The sequence below is a fragment of the Lacerta agilis genome, chromosome 2 (assembly GCF_009819535.1).
Source record: "Lacerta agilis isolate rLacAgi1 chromosome 2, rLacAgi1.pri, whole genome shotgun sequence".
NCBI lineage: Eukaryota > Metazoa > Chordata > Lepidosauria > Squamata > Lacertidae > Lacerta > Lacerta agilis.
In genome coordinates this window covers 31,014,197-31,033,393 of record NC_046313.1, presented here as the reverse complement: position 1 = coordinate 31,033,393, position 19,197 = coordinate 31,014,197, and the positions used below count along the sequence as shown (strand labels likewise).

Below are 19,197 nucleotides of genomic sequence, written 5' to 3'. Positions count from 1 at the left end.
TCCCAGCTCCTGCCAACCTAGCAGTTCGAAAGCATGTCCAGTGCAAGGAAGGCATGTCCGGCGGGAAGGTAAACACCGTTTCAGTGTGCTGTTCTGGTTCACCAGAAGCGGCTTAGTCATGCTGGCCACATGACCCGGAAGCTGTACGCCAGCTCCCTCGGCCAGTAACACAAGATGAGCGCTGCAACCCCAGAGTTGGACACGACTGGACCTAATGGTCGGGAGTCCGTTTACCTTTATGTCCCACTAAATCCAGTGGGATTTAGGAGGCTGCAATCCTAAATCCACTTACGAAGAGGGTCACTGCAATTTTTCTGTAAAATCAAAAGTATTAGCACTTCTATGCAAACATACAGGCAGATTTGGAATTAATATGTTAAATATTATTCAAGATGTCTTGAAGGAGGAGTTCTAGCAGCTGTCTTTTGTCAGAGCAGTTAAGACAAATTATGTCAAGAGCAACAAGGAGGGCAGATAGCCTTGCAGTAAGAAAACACAAAGCCGGAAGCAAGCCAGAAAGTCACTGTAGAATGAAATAACACCAGCTCAGGAACCATGTTGCCATGGTGACAGAGCTTGCTCTGGGTGACCCAACACATTTGTCACAATCAGATCAGCTCTAGGGCAACTTAAAAAAATATACCAGTATATTAATTGTTCCTTCACAAAAAGTGCAACACAAGGAAAGAATTAACCAATCCTATTGTTGTCCCTACAGTTCCTTATCCCACCAAGGAAAGGGCTGACTAGATCCTTGTTTAATTCATCCATTAATCAAACTCTATATTGAGTTAGGGTTTAATTCAAATAAATCCTTCTATATTTCTCAGGACTAATCTCAGGAATAGATAGATAGATATAGATATAGATATAGATATATGAATGCTGGCTCAATCATTCACCAATAATAGGCCAAAAGTTTGCTATAAAATAATCTATTTTGACCCCAGATTTAGTTTGTCCATCTTTAGAATATCCCCTATAATTTATAAATCTAATCTGTCTCTTTTAATGGTTTAGATGATTTATCATTAAATTGAGCATCTAGCTTATTTTATAAAGCCAGGTAGTTATCTTTTGATGTTTTTTCCCAACCAGTATGGCCAGTGACTGTAATTCCAACCATTGTACTTTCTGTGAAGGACACATATCCAGAATTATTATTATTTATTAATTTATGAATTACCTTTACATGTGTCACCAGGCGATTTCCATGCTTACCATAAGACAAGCTAAACATCGTTTTAAAAACAGTACCAAAAACAACCGAACAGTGGTTTAAAATCAATTCAAAATAATCGCCTTAGGCAGAGACCTTTTCATCCAGCTGGAAAAGCTCACTGAATCGCTAGCCAAGGCCACCAGAAATGCAAGTTAGTAACCAAGAACATCAGGACATTCCAAGCATCTCCATCTTTATAAAGTGTTTAAGCCTCTCAGGTAATGTACCAAAATGCCACAACTTTGAAACAGTTCTCCTTTGATCTAACACCAAGGATGTAAGCTTGTTCATATCTCTTGTTCCAGAAGGAATTCAGCTTTTCAAACATACCATGTTATTAGTGCTCGAATCTTACTGAGATGTTACAAATGATTCTAATGCCATCTTCCAGAAGTCATTCCATTACACTATTTTTTCGAGTGACCTGTTTCAAATTTTCTTCCTTCCCCCACAACTCCCACCTATGACTGTGGTTTATTCAAAACACAATTGGTCATATTCAGAGGTTTTCAGTTGCCTTTAGGGATGAGGGAGGGATCCACATACGGTAACTTGGATTCAATTTGGTCTCAGCAAATCATGACTCAGTTTGGGCTGTGGGTCTGTTTCAGAAAGCAAGCTCCTTTGGATTCCTGTATGATACAATCTGGGGGCTGCCTCAGTTCTTCTTCTTCTGGTCCTTTATACTTGTAAAAATGGTTAATCTAGCTGCTAAGTGTGTGGTGTCTTATTGCCACCACACACTTCAAACACAACACAGCAAGTCCCCCTCATTGTTGTAATCCTTCAACTATTAGGACTGTGATGAGTTCAAAAATTTGGACTTACGCATCATTTCCACAGAGAGACCTTGAAATACTGAAATACAATACCCTTCATGCTTCAACTTCATGCTTTAACAGTCGCTGCTCTTTCTTAATAGTTTTCAGGTCGTGAAAATGCAGAAACGTAACAATGTCAAAAGAGGCCTGTAGAGACTGCTCTGCTCCTAGTCGCGTGTTCCAGTGCTAAAGCTCCTTTAATGCAGGTGTTAACAAAGAAAATAATTTTCAGCTCCTTTTTTGAAGCCTCCAAAGTGAAGACAGTACAGTATCTGTTCTGTTCAAACCTTTTATTGGCAACACATACAAACATCCATAGCAATCAAGACAGAATTACCACCTCCCCAGTGACACAGAACATTTCTCAAATGAAAAGGAGCAATGCAATCTAACGTTACGTCTCAAGGTCTCCAGGGAGATCAGACGTCTGCAATGTGTTTCGTCGACAAAAAACCAAATAAATATATTCAGCCACTAACTTGGTGAGCTCCTGATCATTCCCCAGTAGTAGAAAATGTATGACCTCCAACTCTGGTTTCCAATTGGGGATACAGAGTTGATCTAGGAACTGCTGGCGGAGATCAGCATATAGTTTACATCTGAGAACCATTTGTGAAAGAGTTTCCACCTGATGGTCTTCACATGGGCAAATTCTATCTCCATTCCAGAGAACTTTCCCCAAAGGAGGTTTGATGGATTTGAATTAAACCTGGCCAGTGAAAATGCCCTTCTTTCTTCTGGGTTAAGCAAAAATTCAAGATAATTGTGGTTAATTTCATGTGCCCAAGAAAGTTGAAAGTAAAGAGGGGAACATATTTTCTCTGCTGCTGCTGTTAGTTCCTGGCGTTCAATGTCCCACAACCTTGTTTTTTATTAAAGCCTTGGCAGATGGTGGGGACATCGCTCACAAAAGTTCCACTGTACCTTTATGTTAAACCGTTGTAGCCCTGGGGAAGGGAAGGAGTCTAACAAAACTTCGCCGGGGAGAGGATCTTTATCTGTTTTGAGGCATAGGTTTAAGTACAGTATCTGCATCTTCCATGAAAATATTGCTCACCTTATCTACTAATATTTGTCGCTTTGTTTAGCCTTTTGAGTCTGTCTTCTCTCCTTGATCTGAGACAAATTATGTGATCAGTAGATGTTTCCAAGGCTCTTGCTGTTCGGGTCTCAACTGCTTTCTTAAGTGTGCTTAAGGAGGCCACGACACATTATCTGATATCATCTCCTATGTCCTGAGAGGGCTTACTTTGGGCATTTTTGATGTCTCAGGTAATACTGGTCTCCAAAGCCACATTTTGTTTGCAGGTCTTTCAAGACAAAGAAGGCAGATTTAAAGGTTTATCCCTGCCTTTAACTTCTTGTGTTTCAACCTCCGGAGATTTTAAAGCTTTTTAAAATTTATACAGCGTCAGGAAGCTTTTTATGACATGCTTTTTAGGAACCTCATGACCTTCATTCATCATTCCTCTGCTCCACAGCAACCTGACGAGGACTCTAGGTTAGGCAACTAGCCTTTAAGGTGCCACAAGCCTCTCTGTAGCTTTTGCTGTAAGTTTTAACATGTCTACCCCTCTGGAAATGTAACACTCATGACTCCAGACTAAGCTAACCAGAGTTGAGGTTGCTAGCCTTTCTTTACAACTGAACCAATTGTGGAATTCATAATCATCAGTGTAAAATGATGAAGGTTGACACAACACGCTCTAATTGCCAGCTGTCCATTTAACCCACCTCAGTGTAGATTGTATTATATTACATATATACATACACAAACACTAGATATATACACACACACACACACTATTTTTCAAGCATTTGACAAGGGCTTTGAACAACTCAATGGCAAATAAAGAAACCATGTTAGTATGTTGTTGTTGTTGTTGTTGTTGTTGTTTTTATTTAAAAAAACACAATAAAAAGGCCAGCTTAAGCACAATTAAGAAGTGGAATTTGTCCTTGCTGGTCATTTCAACTGGCTAAGGAGGGACTTTGCCAGTCCGAACGATATCCCATGACAAATAGTCTCCACACATTCAAAAGAAGCATTTGGCTTTGCACACCTGAGTCTAGTGTGGGACAACAAGGGAACGTTTTACTGCTTGATTTTGCTGAACATTTAAATTGGCCCTAAGATTCCTTTTAGAAAACAGAGCATCAGTTCAGGAATCAAGAACACAGCGGCAACCGGTGCCTCCTAAAGTGAGGTAGTTACAAATACAACCACTGAGTCTGGCATGTCAAAGAGAAGAGGTAGAGCTTGGCAAGTTGGCAGCCCCCCCCCCCCAATAAAAACACTCTATACTAATCTAAGATGTATACTACTGCATGTGATTGCAAAGGCAATGCTTATCCACACATGATATCAAGACCCCAGAAATGAAAGGCAATCCAGGCGGCAACTGTGCTACGAACAGTAAGCAGAAAATAACATACACGAAGAGCAGATAGATGCCTCAAGAAAATGAGCCATGCTACTGAGTTGCATGAAGTCACACATGGTATGATCGAGGAATTAAGGAGGCAGAAGTCTTTCTATTAAAAAAAATTACCCATTTTACAGATGTGGAAGCCGAGAAGTTACAATGCACAGGCTATTTTCTCTCTCTCTCTCTCTCAGAGCTGAAAACACTAAGCAATTCATTGAAGCACCCCATTTGCTTAGTGCAACACAATACCCATTTCATAGAAGGCAAACCAATGAGGCGAAGAGACAAGCAAGAGCCTGGTCCTCCAAACACCAAGCCACTTGTCTGAGGTCACTTTTTTTTGGGGGGGGGGGCTGCAACACAATACAGTACCTATTTCTCAGAAAGCTAACCAGTTGATTTCTCAGATAATCTATAGATAAACCCTCCCTTAATGTATTGATGCCCATAACTAGATCCCTCCCCCCCAAAAAATCAGTTTCTCTTTAGTTGAACCACAAAGCACTCCTCTCCTCTCATCAGCCTCCCCATCAAGAAAAGTATCTTTAAAAAAAAAATCTCCTTTAGCTAATGCAGCCACTTAAAAGTATGTGGATAGCAAAGTAGTTGCATGAAGGAAAAGAACCTGCTGTTCAATCTGCAGCCACTCATTAGTGTCTGGAGAACCTGCTTTCTCTACCACGAGCCACACCACCTTTCAGGCGTCTGTAGCGGCAGGTAAGCATAAAGCCTAGGAATCATGCTCACACTTCCTGTTGGAGCATTGGAAGTGGTGCTAACTGCAGCTCAGAGCACCCATATAGATTTTAAAAATATAGTTCTCATACAGCTCACATGTTGTTTTTAAGGGTGAGACTGGTTGAATGAGTTGCAAGTGGTAGATAGGAAGCAGAAAAGATCCTTCTAGCTAATGAAGGTAAAGGTACCGCTGACCTTTAGGTCCAGTCGCGGACGATTCTGGGGTTGCGTACTCATCTCGCTCAATAGGCAGAGGGAGCCGGCGTACAGCTTCTGGGTCATATGGCCAGCATGACTAAGCCGCTTCTGGTGAACCAGAGCAGCGCACGGAAACGCCGTTTACCTTCCCGCCGGAGCAGTACCTACTTAACTACTTGCACTTTGATGTGCTTTCGAACTGCTAGGTGGGCAGGAGCTGGGACTGAGCAACGGGAGCTCTCTCCGTCGCGGGGATTCGAGCCACCGACCTTCTGATCGGCAAGCCCTAGGCTCTGTGGTTTAGACCACAGCTAATAGATCAATACGTCAGGGTTACAGAAATGCACAGATTATCTAGTACATGTTAGAAACCAAAGTAAGACGCTCTTCCCTGGTTGGCAGAGATGCAAAATATATGCAATAAACTGGTCCATCTAGTATGCCAAACCCCAATAGCAAAACCTACTTCAACGTTAGTAAGGAAAGTTAGTTCTTTATTTATTTTATTTCATAACATTTATACACTGCTTGATTGTAAAAGAAACCCAAGGCAGTTGTCTGTTGCAAAATGACATCACAAAGAACAGGGGTAAGGACTTTTCTGTAGAAACAACGAAATCACCATTAGCAAAGGGCAATTCAAAGAATGTTAATCACAGAGGCTGAGTCAAGGAAACGGCATGATTACAGCAAAATTAGCAAATGTTTCTGTAATTATGGATTCAAATGTCTCTGAGAATGGCAGATGGGACTTCACAAGAAGAGATACAAAGGGTTTCAACATACATTCCATTAACAAAAGAAAGCTAAATCTTAAGAGCTAAGCTAAGCTAAGAAATCTGAACTTAAAAGTAAAGATGGCTAAAAATTAAAATATAAAATCAATATAGAATAATTATGCACACACATATTTCAGCAGCAATAAACACCAGGGGAACAAGAAGCTCCATCTGGGAAATTCATGAAGTATATAGAAAGCTGAAGGGCATAGAAGGGAGAGGTTGGCCACTGTGAGAGCAGGATGGGCCACTGGCCTGATCCAGCAGACTCTTTCTATGTTCTTAGTGCAACAATATGTGAATCATGTAGTTTCTGACCAACTACACCAGAATCAAAATGAAGAGTGGCTCAATCTGATTTGCCAGCAGTAACTTCTGCTTCCCACAGGTCAACACCATGATACTTTAATCCAGTTTATGGGCCTGTGTTCCCTGGGAAAGAACTCTTCTGCAAGAGGAACAAAGGGCACCATCTGGACCACATTCCTTGAGCACTTTTACTGCCCCAGGGTATTCTAAGATGCCCGGTCTTCTTCAGAGCAGCCTAATATAAACCATTTAATCAGTATGAAAACAGAAACCATAAATTCTATGATTCTATGAAACGCTTACCAACGTTTAGGTGGTTACGTGGCATTTAAGATGTCTCAGTTGGCATTTCTTCATTACACTGAATTTCCCAGCATTTTGCCAACAATAAATAACCTTTCCCCTGTCCCCATACTTGTCTACAACCTGGGTGATCCTTGCATACTTTTACTAAATCAGGAAGAGTCTGTGCTTGCAGCTACCTTTCAGAGATACGCTAAGGTAGAGCAATCAAGAGGCATAAACGTCTACTGTGAACACTGTGAATCTGGGTTGCTGTGAACACAGAGCCACTTCTTGTGTTACCTCAGTGGCAACGGAGATGCTTCAGCCTGCTTCTTCCTGCACCATGAAGAGAGCATCCGAAGACTTGGCCACATATGAGGAGCCCCTGCTGCAGCCTGTTCCTACACCAGCTTCTGTCCTAGATTCCAGGAGGAATCCTGCTGGTGTGGGGAGGAGATGCAGCACACTCACCTCCCATGTGGCCTGGAGCTTCTTACATTACCATAGTCATGTGGGAAGGAGCTGCACTGCAGAAACTCCCAAACTCCTTTCTTCATCAGTGCGTCATATGAAGCTGGGGATCCCGATCAACCTCATGGTTGCTTTATTCTTCAGCCCTCAACATAACCAGCTCATTACCTGTGTTGTTCGAGTCTTCAGAAACAGGCTACCTAGTCCCCATAATCTTTTGCACTCACTGCTGCACTCTTGTGTAGGTGACTGAGCAGAAATAATAATAATTTTCTGGGAAGGAGCCAATGGTGCAGAGCCATTACTATTCATTCTCAAGAGCACCGTTCCAAACCGCACCTTCCTTCGGAGCCTTGTACCCATTTACTTCGAACGCACATAAGAATCTCCTTCATGCTTCATGTAGTATGATAGTGGCACAGTAAAGACACAAGGATGGTGACAAATAGTATGGAACAAGTGGGACCTGCAACCAAAATGTTGCAGTATATCGTTATCTCCTAAAAGGAACAATCCTGTTCAAGGTTGCAGCCAGCTAGCTATGCCTTTCCTCCAGGATACTTCTATACCTCAAATGCCCTTCCCGGGTTTTCTTTTGCAACCAGACTCTCAGTGTTCTGTGGCTACAAAGTCCTTCGACTGTTTTTTGGGGGAGAGAGGCTGCCACTTAAAAAAAAAGACTTAGTTTGCAAATCTTGGGGTTTCCCTGAGGATGCTGATACCTCCCCCATCTTGTTTCCTAACGGCTCCCCTTTGGTCTCCAATTCTGTTGACCCTCAGCACCTGAGTTCACTATTAAAGGGAGTAAATCAGAGAAATATTGGAATATTAATAGGCATAGAAGACCAGTCATATGATAAAAGGCTAAAACTATCAGCTATCAAAAAATGATAGCAAAAATGAAAAAGAAGCAGCAGCAAAAGACTGCATTACTGAAAGATGATATTGGCAATTTAGCAGAGGTTGTGATCCGGCAGAATGTAAGACCCTTTGATTTCCAGTCTCATTGATTCCAACAGGAGTGCTGGATTGTGCCCATTTAAAAAATAATTTCAGGCAGGTATTCAGGAAGGTTTTTCTAAGTTGCAAAACAAATTGCTTCCCTCCCCCCCCCCCCAGGCTGCTGACGTGCCACAAATGACTAATACAAGTCTATGTTGCTAGGGTTGGGATGACATTTAGGATTCATGAGGCAAATGTTTCTATTTTTAGATTAGATAGGGAGAAACATCTGCAGCCAGGTGGTCATTCCAAGGTTCAGAGGATCCATTCTGCTTCCCCCCTGGCCTCCAATCACCCACTGGCTTGACTTTCTAACTGCAATTTCCTTCTAATTCTACTCTCTCCTGCATTTGGAACCATGGGCTAAAAAGATATTCCATAGGATGTTCTCATGGGAAGTTACAGATCAATCTGTGCATAAATAATTCCCTTTCTCCAGGAGATTTGGGGGGTGGATTAGAAAATCAATTTCAGAATCTCCTTGACATGTTCCAGTGACCAGAATCTAGTCCATGGAAGGGGCTGCCTTTCCACATTACATTTTTAATCCATGTGAATACTGCTACAAAATGAGAGGACAAAATGAGTTGTGAGGTGAGAGGTGAAAGCTGGGGCAGTTTCTTCAGGTGCCTCGTGGGCAGAGGCAGATGCAGTTTTTTCAACATCACGGTATATCGTCAAAGGGCTGATATCGTCCTGCTCTACTTAAGGCTGATTGCATTAGTATTTCCTATAATACAATTTAACTGTGGAAATTATTCATGAAGCACTCCTGTGCCCACAATTATTATTATTTTAATGCTGAAAGAGGCTCTAAAACCAAGCGAGGGCCGAATGTGGCATTTTATGCCTCTATAGTGGCCCTCTGAACTCTCCTCAGGCCACACCCCTCCCCAGGCCTCCTCCACACCTTCTTTGAGTGTTTTTCCTGGCTGGAGTATGCCCTTGAACTCGAGTTGCTTGCTTGGATGAAAGATAAGAGAGGGATGTGTGCGTGAAGAAAGTAGCCTACTGTACAAAGGGGGGGGGGAATCACATTAATAGCTCCACCACCTACTTTGGCCTCTGGCCCTTGGGTTGAAAAGAGTTTCCCTGCTCTAAATTTAATAACTAAATATAATCTTTGCCTCTGCATCTTACATAGGCCACTGGTCTAGCAGTATGGCAGCTCAGCAGTTAAGAGAAAAAGTTTCCACTAGCTGAACACACTTGCTTGTTTAGACTCATAAATAAATAAGGGCTTCAGATACTGCAAAGATAGCCAGCAGCATCCTTCTGACTGTGCAGATTTTGGGTCAAACAACACCCAGCCAATCACAGCGGTACAGCCCACAGTGCCAGGCAATCTGCATCACGCTTCTTCAGAGCAGCACAGCCAGAATTATGAAACAAGTTGGGAAGGTTTCTGCCACTCCATGGAATGACCTTTTTCATTCCCTTGTTTATCCACAATGCTTCAATCTGGTATATCTGGCAAGTATTTCTGGCAATGTCAGAAATGAGAGTTATTGTACATTTGTTTACAAAACCTAGCCAATAAAATAACCCATGTATTTCTGAATTCCCGGCAATGTACGGACTTGACTTTCAGAGTTGTTAACTGGGTGCAGAGAGAGATACTGCAGAAAGTTTTAGGCCCCTATCAACTCCACCCGAAAAGCCTCCCCACTAATCAAACAAAACATACACCCCAGCTTTAGCAATAAGGCCGGCCAAGTTCATTGCCTAAAATGCATTATGCAAATTATAATTAAACTACGTATTTCTAACTGTCCAATCTGGCTGAGAAATTTCTGGGCAAGCCATGAGGTGGCAATGCTCTTGTGAACTACCTAAAGTTGTGATTAGGATGGTTTTACATAATCCAACAATCTTTTCTTGCCAACCGCGTTGTTTTTAATCAACCTCCTCATCTAGCAATATACTTTTTAAAAAATGTTCAAGTTTTAAAATATATTCACATTTCATATGAGTGGAAAACCTGCTGCTTTATGTGTTGAATACATTTGCCCAGAAACTCTATGAAAATGTTCAGATTCTAAAAAACAACAACTGGAGCATTAGCAATGCTGAAGACACAGGATGTAACTGCACATTCGTCGTCACTGCAACATACTCCAGGTTAGTTACCGTCAAGTAACATATTACATGGCAATTATCCCTTTGAAGCCCTTTAAATGAATACAGTCCCTTGAAAAACTTTTGCAGTTAACAGCTACTCTTCTGTATCAAAAGATTCATAGACACCTAGTGGAAAGTGCAGCAGTTACATCTTGGTACAAGGATGAAGCATAATGAATGCCGGAAAGACAGTAACATCATTTTGTGTTGTTACATGTGAGCAAAACAAAAGACAATTTGCCTAAACAGACTACGGATCCTGAGAGAGAAGAATACTTAGATCTGTGCTCTAGTGTGGGCATTAACATTATATGGCTTAAGTGTACACATATGGTATGTTTGCATTAGCAGTTCATGTCTGGTTTACTGCTGGAGCTACTATGAGGTGTGTTCCTACTGTTTATGTTTGGTTAGCAGTAATTTGTCATGGCTTCTCTTTGCGTAGCTGAAAGTCAATAGTGCTTTACTGGTGGTCAGCAAACACCTGCTGGTCCTTTCCTGGACTTCCATGAACTCATGGGTCCCAGATGAATGGAATCCATGCAAATATACCTGAAAGTGCACAACCTCCTATGTATGTAATCTAGTATCCTGGAAAAATGAAGGTTTCCCAGTCATGAATACAAGAGCCTATCCATGTTCAAACAGGACACACAGGGCCCTTAAACAGATGGAAGTCAGGATCATGCCTGCTGGCTCTACTCCTTTCTCCAACCTATCCCTCCATATGTTGATTTGTCCCCAAATGCAACACATAAAAAAGCTTGGGAGAAGCCTGTAATGAGTTCTGTCTTCCCAGGTAGGAGAAATACTTAGGTAGATGGGTGTTTTTCAATGCAGCCTCTTTCATCCTTACACATCACATAATGCAAAGAAGAATCCTTTCTTACATGCTCTATGTACCAGCTACTACATGGTTTATTCTCAGCTTAGGAAGAGGGTGGGGAACAGGTGAGAAGAACAGCAGTGCAAGCAGAACGGATGTGAAGTACTTCACTACTGGAGCAAACTATTGTTATTTCTGAAAGCAAGTACAGATCCCCCCCACTCCCCTTTAATGGCTGTTGACTATATTCCTCCTCTTTGTTTACCACCAAGGATCACAATGGAAATAAACAATGGCAGATATGTGTGTGTGTGTGCGCATGCAAGTAATTAAAATCCATGTTAAACCATGACTCTCAGTTGATAAGCCTGGGACAATCACCATCTCTTAGCCTAATCCAACTCAAGAGTTGTTATAAGGAAAAATGGGGGACCAATCACATCACCCTAGGCATCTTGAAAAGAGTGTGTAAAAATGTAAAACATCAAGAAAAAAAATGAAATAATTGTGTGTATCACTTGCATGAACATCATGCCTGCTGGGCCATAGCGGCTACGCAGGCTATTTGGCATCTGACTGCAATTCTCTTCTGGTATATTTATTCTGAACTAAACAATATGCCAAGAAGTAGAAATATTTCCCTGATTCTTTATAGTTTAGGTTTCCTAGTTCACTCCCTTGAGCTCTCATAGCAAACATTCCTTGGGAAGTTACTGCATTATGTCAGTACAGCCACATCATCATGTTTCAGCTGCCAGAAACAAGGCTCATTTGTCTCCACTTCTCTCCACAGCTCTATCTTCCTTCATTCATGCATTCCAATCGCAGGACTTCCTTAAAGGAAAAAGGCCACACAATGCATTTCTTCAGCAAATGGGAAAGGGTTTCTGATTAAACAAAATCCGTGTTTACACTCTTGCTCTGCCAAACTGGTTTTTCTATAGACTGTTCTTTGCAGCCATTAAAGCAACATAAGCCACAACTTAGTGGCATTGTTTTAAGTGTAGTATTACAGTGCCACCACCGGCTGTTTGTTAACAATAAAAACATGTCTAAAAATAAAAAAGATACAAAATCTTACTGCTGGAAACAAAATAAACCCATTTGCCAATATTCTCCAAGTTCAATGGCTGAAATAAATCTGAAACTATATACAGAAGCTGATATTACCTGAAAAAGGCTCAGTCATACTACTAAATCTAAAATCACTGTATATACCCAGTAGTTTTTTTCTATGAAAAGCATTCTAAAAGCAAAGAGATAAACCTCATCTAGTCTAATCCCCCTTTCTTAGGGAACTAGTATTTCTCAGGCAATAACATAAACAGTTAGTAAACACGCCACTTAAATTATTAGAGACAAGGGTGTAGGCTTCTGTTATATTCAGAAACAGGAACTCTGCAAAGAGTGTGTAGATCTCAAATTTGCACATACTCTCCAAACTGATTCCAGTTTAGTTTTAAATGAAGTCTTGCACTGGAGAGAAATATTCTTGGCTGGTATATATTTAAGGGCAAGGAGAAGAGGAGGATGGTCAGGGGAAGAGCAAGGTCATGTGCAGTGTACTCTCTTCACAACTGAAAGCTCCATGCTTCAGAATTCAGAAGACATTCTTCATTTAATTTTCAGCAGCACAAGGGAAAGAAAGCTGTTTTTCCTTACAAACAGAAGCTGGTATTACAAATAGAAGCTGCTATTTCATCATTCCACATAGGCTACCAGTTGACTTTAGCCATGTAGAATACTAAATACCCTGTATTACAAGCAGAGAGCAAGAGGGATCAATGTGCATCATTCAAAAATGGCTTTTAGATAAGAGACATAATTAATTAGAAGGGGGAAAACCCTAGAACTTATTAATGGTTAATACAGTACTTCGCAACTGCCTCATGTGAAGTTTCTAGGCAGTGAAAGACATAACTAAACTGATAGTTCATGCAAGCAAACTTACTGAGGCAGAGACGTGAATATCCAAACAGCTGGAAATTCAGAGAAAAGAAAACAACCTGGTATGGTATGGAGATATTGTGCTTAGAATGTGGGTATAATGAACCAGTAGCTAAGTGGTTAGTGATCATAATAACCCTTTGCTGAATTCCTACTTAAAGTACTGACTTCTTGGGAGGCAGCTTTTATTCATCCTACATAAAGAACACCTTTGATAACCAAGCAAAATCACATTATAAACTGGAGTTATCAAGACCGATGTCATTCCCACATTACTTTGCCTTTAGCAGTTCCAGCATTTAACCTGCAGGAAAGGTCACTGACCCTGTCTGAATCTGCTGCCAAATATTACCTGGCCTCCGTGACCCCCAGAAGGCTCACATCCTGATCCTCTTAGCAATGAATAACACACTCTGCATCTTTTAAAAGCTACTGCATTTCCCAACTAAAAAAACGACAAGCCTGCAATAATGTGTTAAACTTAAGAGACAGTAATCAACCAGAGACTGTTATTCCGGCTCAATGCAGTTGCAACAGAATACAATACTGTAAGTACTTGTCAGCTTTGTGTATTGTACATATTAACTGTGGTTGTAGTTATTAAGCAATAGCAGACCTCAACATCTTCTCCACGTTCATATTCCTAGTTGATTTAAGCTTCTTTATTACAACCACTATTTTCCTGGACCCTGTTCCTCAATAACTGTGCCAGTTTATCAGCATGGAACACCACCTGCAATGCCAGTGGAAAATTATGTTTACTGATGTTATGCTAATGTTACTGTTGGCTCGATCCCATCCTAGGCACTTAGGTGTTGGCTCAAGTTTTTTAAATGGTATGCAAGGATATGGTAGCTCTCCAAATTGTTTTCATCCTCTGGAAGCATCAGTTCTTTTCATATTATTCAAACTCCCTTCCCATTCACATAAGCAAGCATAAGTTCTTGAACACTGTCACACTTTGGGTTCAGTGTCACCAACCAAGCCCTCATACTGACCTCACTTTTTGGGGGGGTGGGAATATATTTACTTTCTTGATGCTGCCTCAAGAAATTGAGGCCAAGTTGTATGCTGTTCAGGATCAAGTCAATTGTGTTTTAACCTAGATTCCCAACACAGAATCCTCACTTTTGCATTCCATCTTAGGATCCTGCCTTCCTTTTGATGGGATGGAGCAAGCTGAAACGCACCCCCCACCCCGAATGTAAGGCCACAACCTGGCCAAAGTACATCTAAGAGTTAAGGACATGCTTAATTCATTGGGATATAAAATGCTTAGCTATGGCTCTGTCTCCACAATACAAGGGTATTGATTTGATCTCCAGTTTCATGAATGTTTTGCACCTCTAATATCTAGGCTGCATATTTTTTATTAGCTTAAGTGTGCGATGTTGTAAATGGAATGTTTAGTCTTTTCTCATTTCCTCCTCTGCAACTGAAGTTATGAAAACTTATGTTCCAACAAAATCTCCTAAGGTTATGAGCATCCATGTGAAGCTATTAGTTGAAGAGATTATCTCACCAACTGTTATGTCTGCATGTAATTCAATATTACAGTTGTAGGTTTATCTTCAATTCCTTTATTTTACTGAACATAGTAAGGTTCATTTTTGTAGGCTCTCATATAAGAAAAGGAGAGATTTCCTAGTGGTCAGTAAGATTTTGATAAAAATAATATTTTGATTTTTTAAATGCAGCTCATTGCAGCTTGTACAGCAAATATTGCTTTATGTTGAAAGCATACAGCATAAATTTGTGGCTGCTCATTTAAAAAAAACGTACAAAACAAATTTCTATCTTTAAAAAAAAAATTATGGTTCACTTACTTTTGGTTGTTTGCAACTGAAAACTTTCTCCATTCTCATTATATATATCTCCCATTTCTGTACAAGTCAGTTCTTACTGATTTACAATTGTCTGTAACCAACATGACTTAATCTAATCTAAACTAGATTGCGAACAGTTAAATAGTTGGGACTCAAATCAAGTGCCATGACCGTTTTTTGCAGAGGTCTAACACCACGAACACTAATGACATGATGACGTATTTTCCCCCATTAGGATAACTTGGGACAAAATGTATGCACCTTTCCCTGGGTCTACAGAGGCCTTTTAACTTAAAGAGTTCCCCATTGGTGTACGGTGAAATATTAAATTTACAATGCCATGGTTTAGGTCCCCTGAGAGATGGTGCAGTCTTTCAGGTACTGAAGGCAGGGAGAGAATGGCGTTTCGGAAGTTGGATTAGGAAGCTTTTCCCAGCCTATTTGCTTCTGTGGCCCCTATCCCCTTCTGCTAGGTCATCATCCCTTTTCCCCTGTGTGAAGATCGTCATGGCTTTGGTGCTAATAGTGTTGTTGTTGTTTTTTATACGTTTCCTTACCTTGCTCCAAGTCCTGTTGGTCGTACCAGGGTTCCTCTTCCTCGCTTTGAAACTCTTCCATCCTGTCGGCGCTCAGCATTAGCTCTCGTACTCCGGAAACATCCAAAACACAGCAGTAAAGCAGAGAGAGGCTGAGCTCTCAAAAAGAGGATACTGTACTGCAGAGAGAGATATACAATCAAGGGTGAGAAAAGACCGGCGCTGGGGGAGGGGGAGCAGAGGGGATCTTCTCCCAAAGACCCAAGCTGATGAAGGCAGGATCCAGTCGCCTGGCTTTAAGGCTGGGAATAATCGGCCAGTAGGTCTGATCCTGCGCAGACGTAAGGTTGGGACAATGGCTTTGCAGATGTGCTATTGTGATCAGTGCTGCTGCTGCTGCAGTGGTACCAGGCATCGAGCTCTCTCTCCCTCTCCCTCTATCTCTGCAACACCTTCCTTCCTTCTCTCTCCATCAGCCCTTTGGCGAGGGAGCGAGAGCAGAGAAGACGTGGCGTACGAATTTCCCCGGCCTTTTTCTTGTCCTCCACGCCAAAATCTTGCTTTCTGGCTGGGGGCGGAGGGATTATTAAGTCTTTGTTACGGACGGAAAGCAGAACCTGAAGACTGCAAAGGCTCTCTTACTTGCGCCGACTTCGCTGGGTGATGATGCACAAAAGAAAGAGCAACCTTCCGATGCAGCCAGTTCCTATGTGTGCAGCTCGGTGGAGACCTCTAGCATGGAACTGCTGCAAAAAAAATTCCATGCAAAAGACATGGGCGCGGGAGGAGGGGAGGAGGGAGAGGGAGAGCAGACCTCCCTCCTTTTCCTTTTTTTTTCTTCCTTTTTACCCGCCCGATCCTTTTCATCAGAGGAATTCCAGATGCATTTTAGCTGCTAGGCGGATTTGAGGCTTGCATTCCTCCAGGATGTAGACAGCTAGGGGCGGAGTCGTGGAGCGGGTGCCAGTCAAAAAGCAAAACAAAACCCAAATCTGTGAATCTGCACATAAGTGGGAGGTCCTTTTTACTACGGCAGCTTGCACAGCTTTTACTTTGCGCGCTGGGGATGTATGTGTGTGTTGGGTAAGAGCCAGCGATGAATGTTTTCACGACAGCTTATGCTGGCATTATTCCTTGCCATTGTTCCTTTGGAAAATCATTGCTCTCGCTACAATAAACGAACAATCCGACTTGCGGGGGGGGGGGGATCTGATTCCATGTCTCTTATTCATTAAAATAGATGGGAGGCAAGATTGTTCCTTGCAATTGGAGGTGGCAAATAGTCTTCCTAGTGGAGGACAGGGTAGGAAAGCTTGGAACAAGGGTTTGCATCTGTATTTGGCGGAGGGGTGCTGGTGATCCCATATAAACTACTGGCAAAAGAACTTAATTTAATGAGCCAGCCTTCCCCAGGGTTTAGTTCAGAATCTAGTTTTCTTTAATGAAAAAATAGTGTCCTTGAGCATACGCTGAGTGTCTTTTCTCGATCAGCCCTCACGCCTGCGTTAGGAGAAAGCTCACCTGGTTCCTTTTAGAAATCAAGCATTAGCTATAAGGCCCAATTCTGCAAATAGCTTGATGAAGATGTTGACCTAATGTGCAGCAACTGTAAAAATAAAAAACCCCACCTCATGTGAGGGATTATTAGGAAAAGGAATTATAAAATGAAATTGCTAATATGCCGTTATACAAACCTGGCTGCACTTTGAATACTGTAATTGCCACATCCCAAGAAGGATAATTTTTTATATACTGCAAAAGAAGTTCCAAAAAGGGCAACCAAAAAGATCGAGTGGTTGGAGTAATTCCCCAATGGGGTGAAAATCAATATGTTAAGCTTTTTAGTTTAGAAAAAAAGGCACATAAGTAGATGAAATGACAGATATTTACTAAATTATACTTCATATGTAGAAAGTGGATAAAATTTTCTCCCTTGCTCATAAAACAAGAATAAGGGCCCATCCAATTAACATGAACTTTGGAAGATTCAGAAATACAAAATGAAATACTTCTTCATAAGGTGCCTGGTTAAACTATGGAATTATCTACGACAAGATGACTTACAAATGATTTTAGACTGATTCACGGGTCACAAGGTTATCAGTGGCAACGAGCCTTTATAGCTATATACTGCCTCTAGTATCAGGCAGTGTGATTCTGAATATGCATTGTTGGGCATTACAAGTGGTAAGAGTACTTTTGTCCTCATTGGGATCTGGTTGACCACTGTGAGAACAAGATGCTGGACTAGATGGACCTCTGGTTTGATTTAGCAGGACTTTTCATATAAGAGCCTACAAAATAGATAACATATAAGAGGTGAGTGATACGAAGTGATAGAGAAGGGAGAAGGAAAGATGAATGCTGGACATTGAATAAATTAGAAATTAAGAAGGATGTGTGTGAAAATGTATATCTTGTCCATTTTTACTATGGCAAAAGAAGAGCAACTACCACACTTGGTTTATACACAAAGTCATTAATGAGGACAATTCAAATTCCCTCACCAGCCACATATATACCGGTACTTTAATATAGGAAAAGAGCAGAAGGAACTATTTTAAAGGTCTGGCTGTATTCTGAAGCAAATTGTGGCAGTTGACTTGGGTAGCAAGTTTGGGACAGTGTGCTAATCATCTCTCAAACAGTTCCTTATATTTGTACAGCTATGTTTAAAAAGTATTCTTATATGTATGACCATAGCTTTATGTTCCATAAAATAACCCAAGGCCCTGAAATGTACCTGAAGTGTGCAAAGGGTTTGGACAGCTCTCCAGTTTCAGACAAGTGCCTTCCCTAAATTCCCAGCCATATTTGGATATGCCAGAATTTGAACCTCAGACTTTTTTTGCATGCATAGTATGCTTTGTGTGCACACTGTTAAAAATATGGATGTGTTCTTTTTGCCTATGTTGCCAGAACATAGGATGGGTGGGTACAATTTTATACATGCCACAATCTCTCTGGCCAATCTTTCCATTTAAAGTTTAGAAGGGAGTGGAGGATGGACCAGAAGAATTAATAGTAGAACATAAATAGGTTGAACAAGTGGGAAAAGGGTGAACGCATATATATAGGGCTCTTCTGTGCAAGGGACCAAAAAGCCAGTCATGAAATACTTTGGGATAATAATTAATAAGATGTGCAGTAGGGCTCCAATCTTATACACATTTAAGGGGAAGAAGCCCTCCTGAACACAGTGTGAAAACATATATAGAACTGAGCCGCAAGGCGGTATAAGGGGGGGGGGCACACACACCTGGGGTGTGCATGAGGCAGGAACGCGGGAAATGGTGGAGGCAGCAATGAGAAGCAGGCGGGGCGAAGGAGCTCGGGAGAGGTCTGCGCTTCAGGCAGAATTGGAGAAAAACCGAGAGGTTATGTTTTTAGTGTGGAGCCGTGCGAAGAAGGCGTCACCACCACAACTGAGCAGAAAGGCCTTTTTGCCCATGGAGAAGATGGAGGGATGCATGATGCGCGTGTGCCTAAGGACCAGAGAGGCGATGCTGATAGAAGAGAGGGAGGCGGGCTTAGCGTGGCTTTTCCCGTTCAGGGAAAGGGGCGGCTGCTGCCAGAGACGGAGGGAGGCGCGAGGAGGAGCCGCCTCTCTCTGACGAGGGAAGGCGGGATCAGGACCAGCAACAGCATCAGCTGCTGCGCTGCTCCCTTTGACAGGGAGGGAGGGAG

General features: G+C 41.7%; 1 protein-coding gene across 2 annotated transcripts in view; it reads right to left on the bottom strand.

The window, feature by feature from the left end:
- CDR2L (cerebellar degeneration related protein 2 like) overlaps nucleotides 1-16,436 on the bottom strand; it is a 29,277-nt gene extending 12,841 nt beyond the window's left edge. The window contains exons 1-2 of one of the 2 annotated variants that reach the window (XM_033139267.1): nucleotides 16,153-16,436; nucleotides 15,532-15,618 (exon numbers count right to left, since the gene is read on the bottom strand). In XM_033139267.1, the coding sequence (XP_032995158.1) occupies nucleotides 15,532-15,610 (79 nt within the window). In that variant the 5' untranslated portion in view covers nucleotides 15,611-15,618; nucleotides 16,153-16,436. Of the gene's footprint in view, nucleotides 1-15,531; nucleotides 15,682-16,152 lie in introns of those variants that run through there. The other variant, XM_033139268.1, reaches the window with a different exon arrangement.
- Between the last annotated feature and the right edge of the window lie 2,761 nt (nucleotides 16,437-19,197).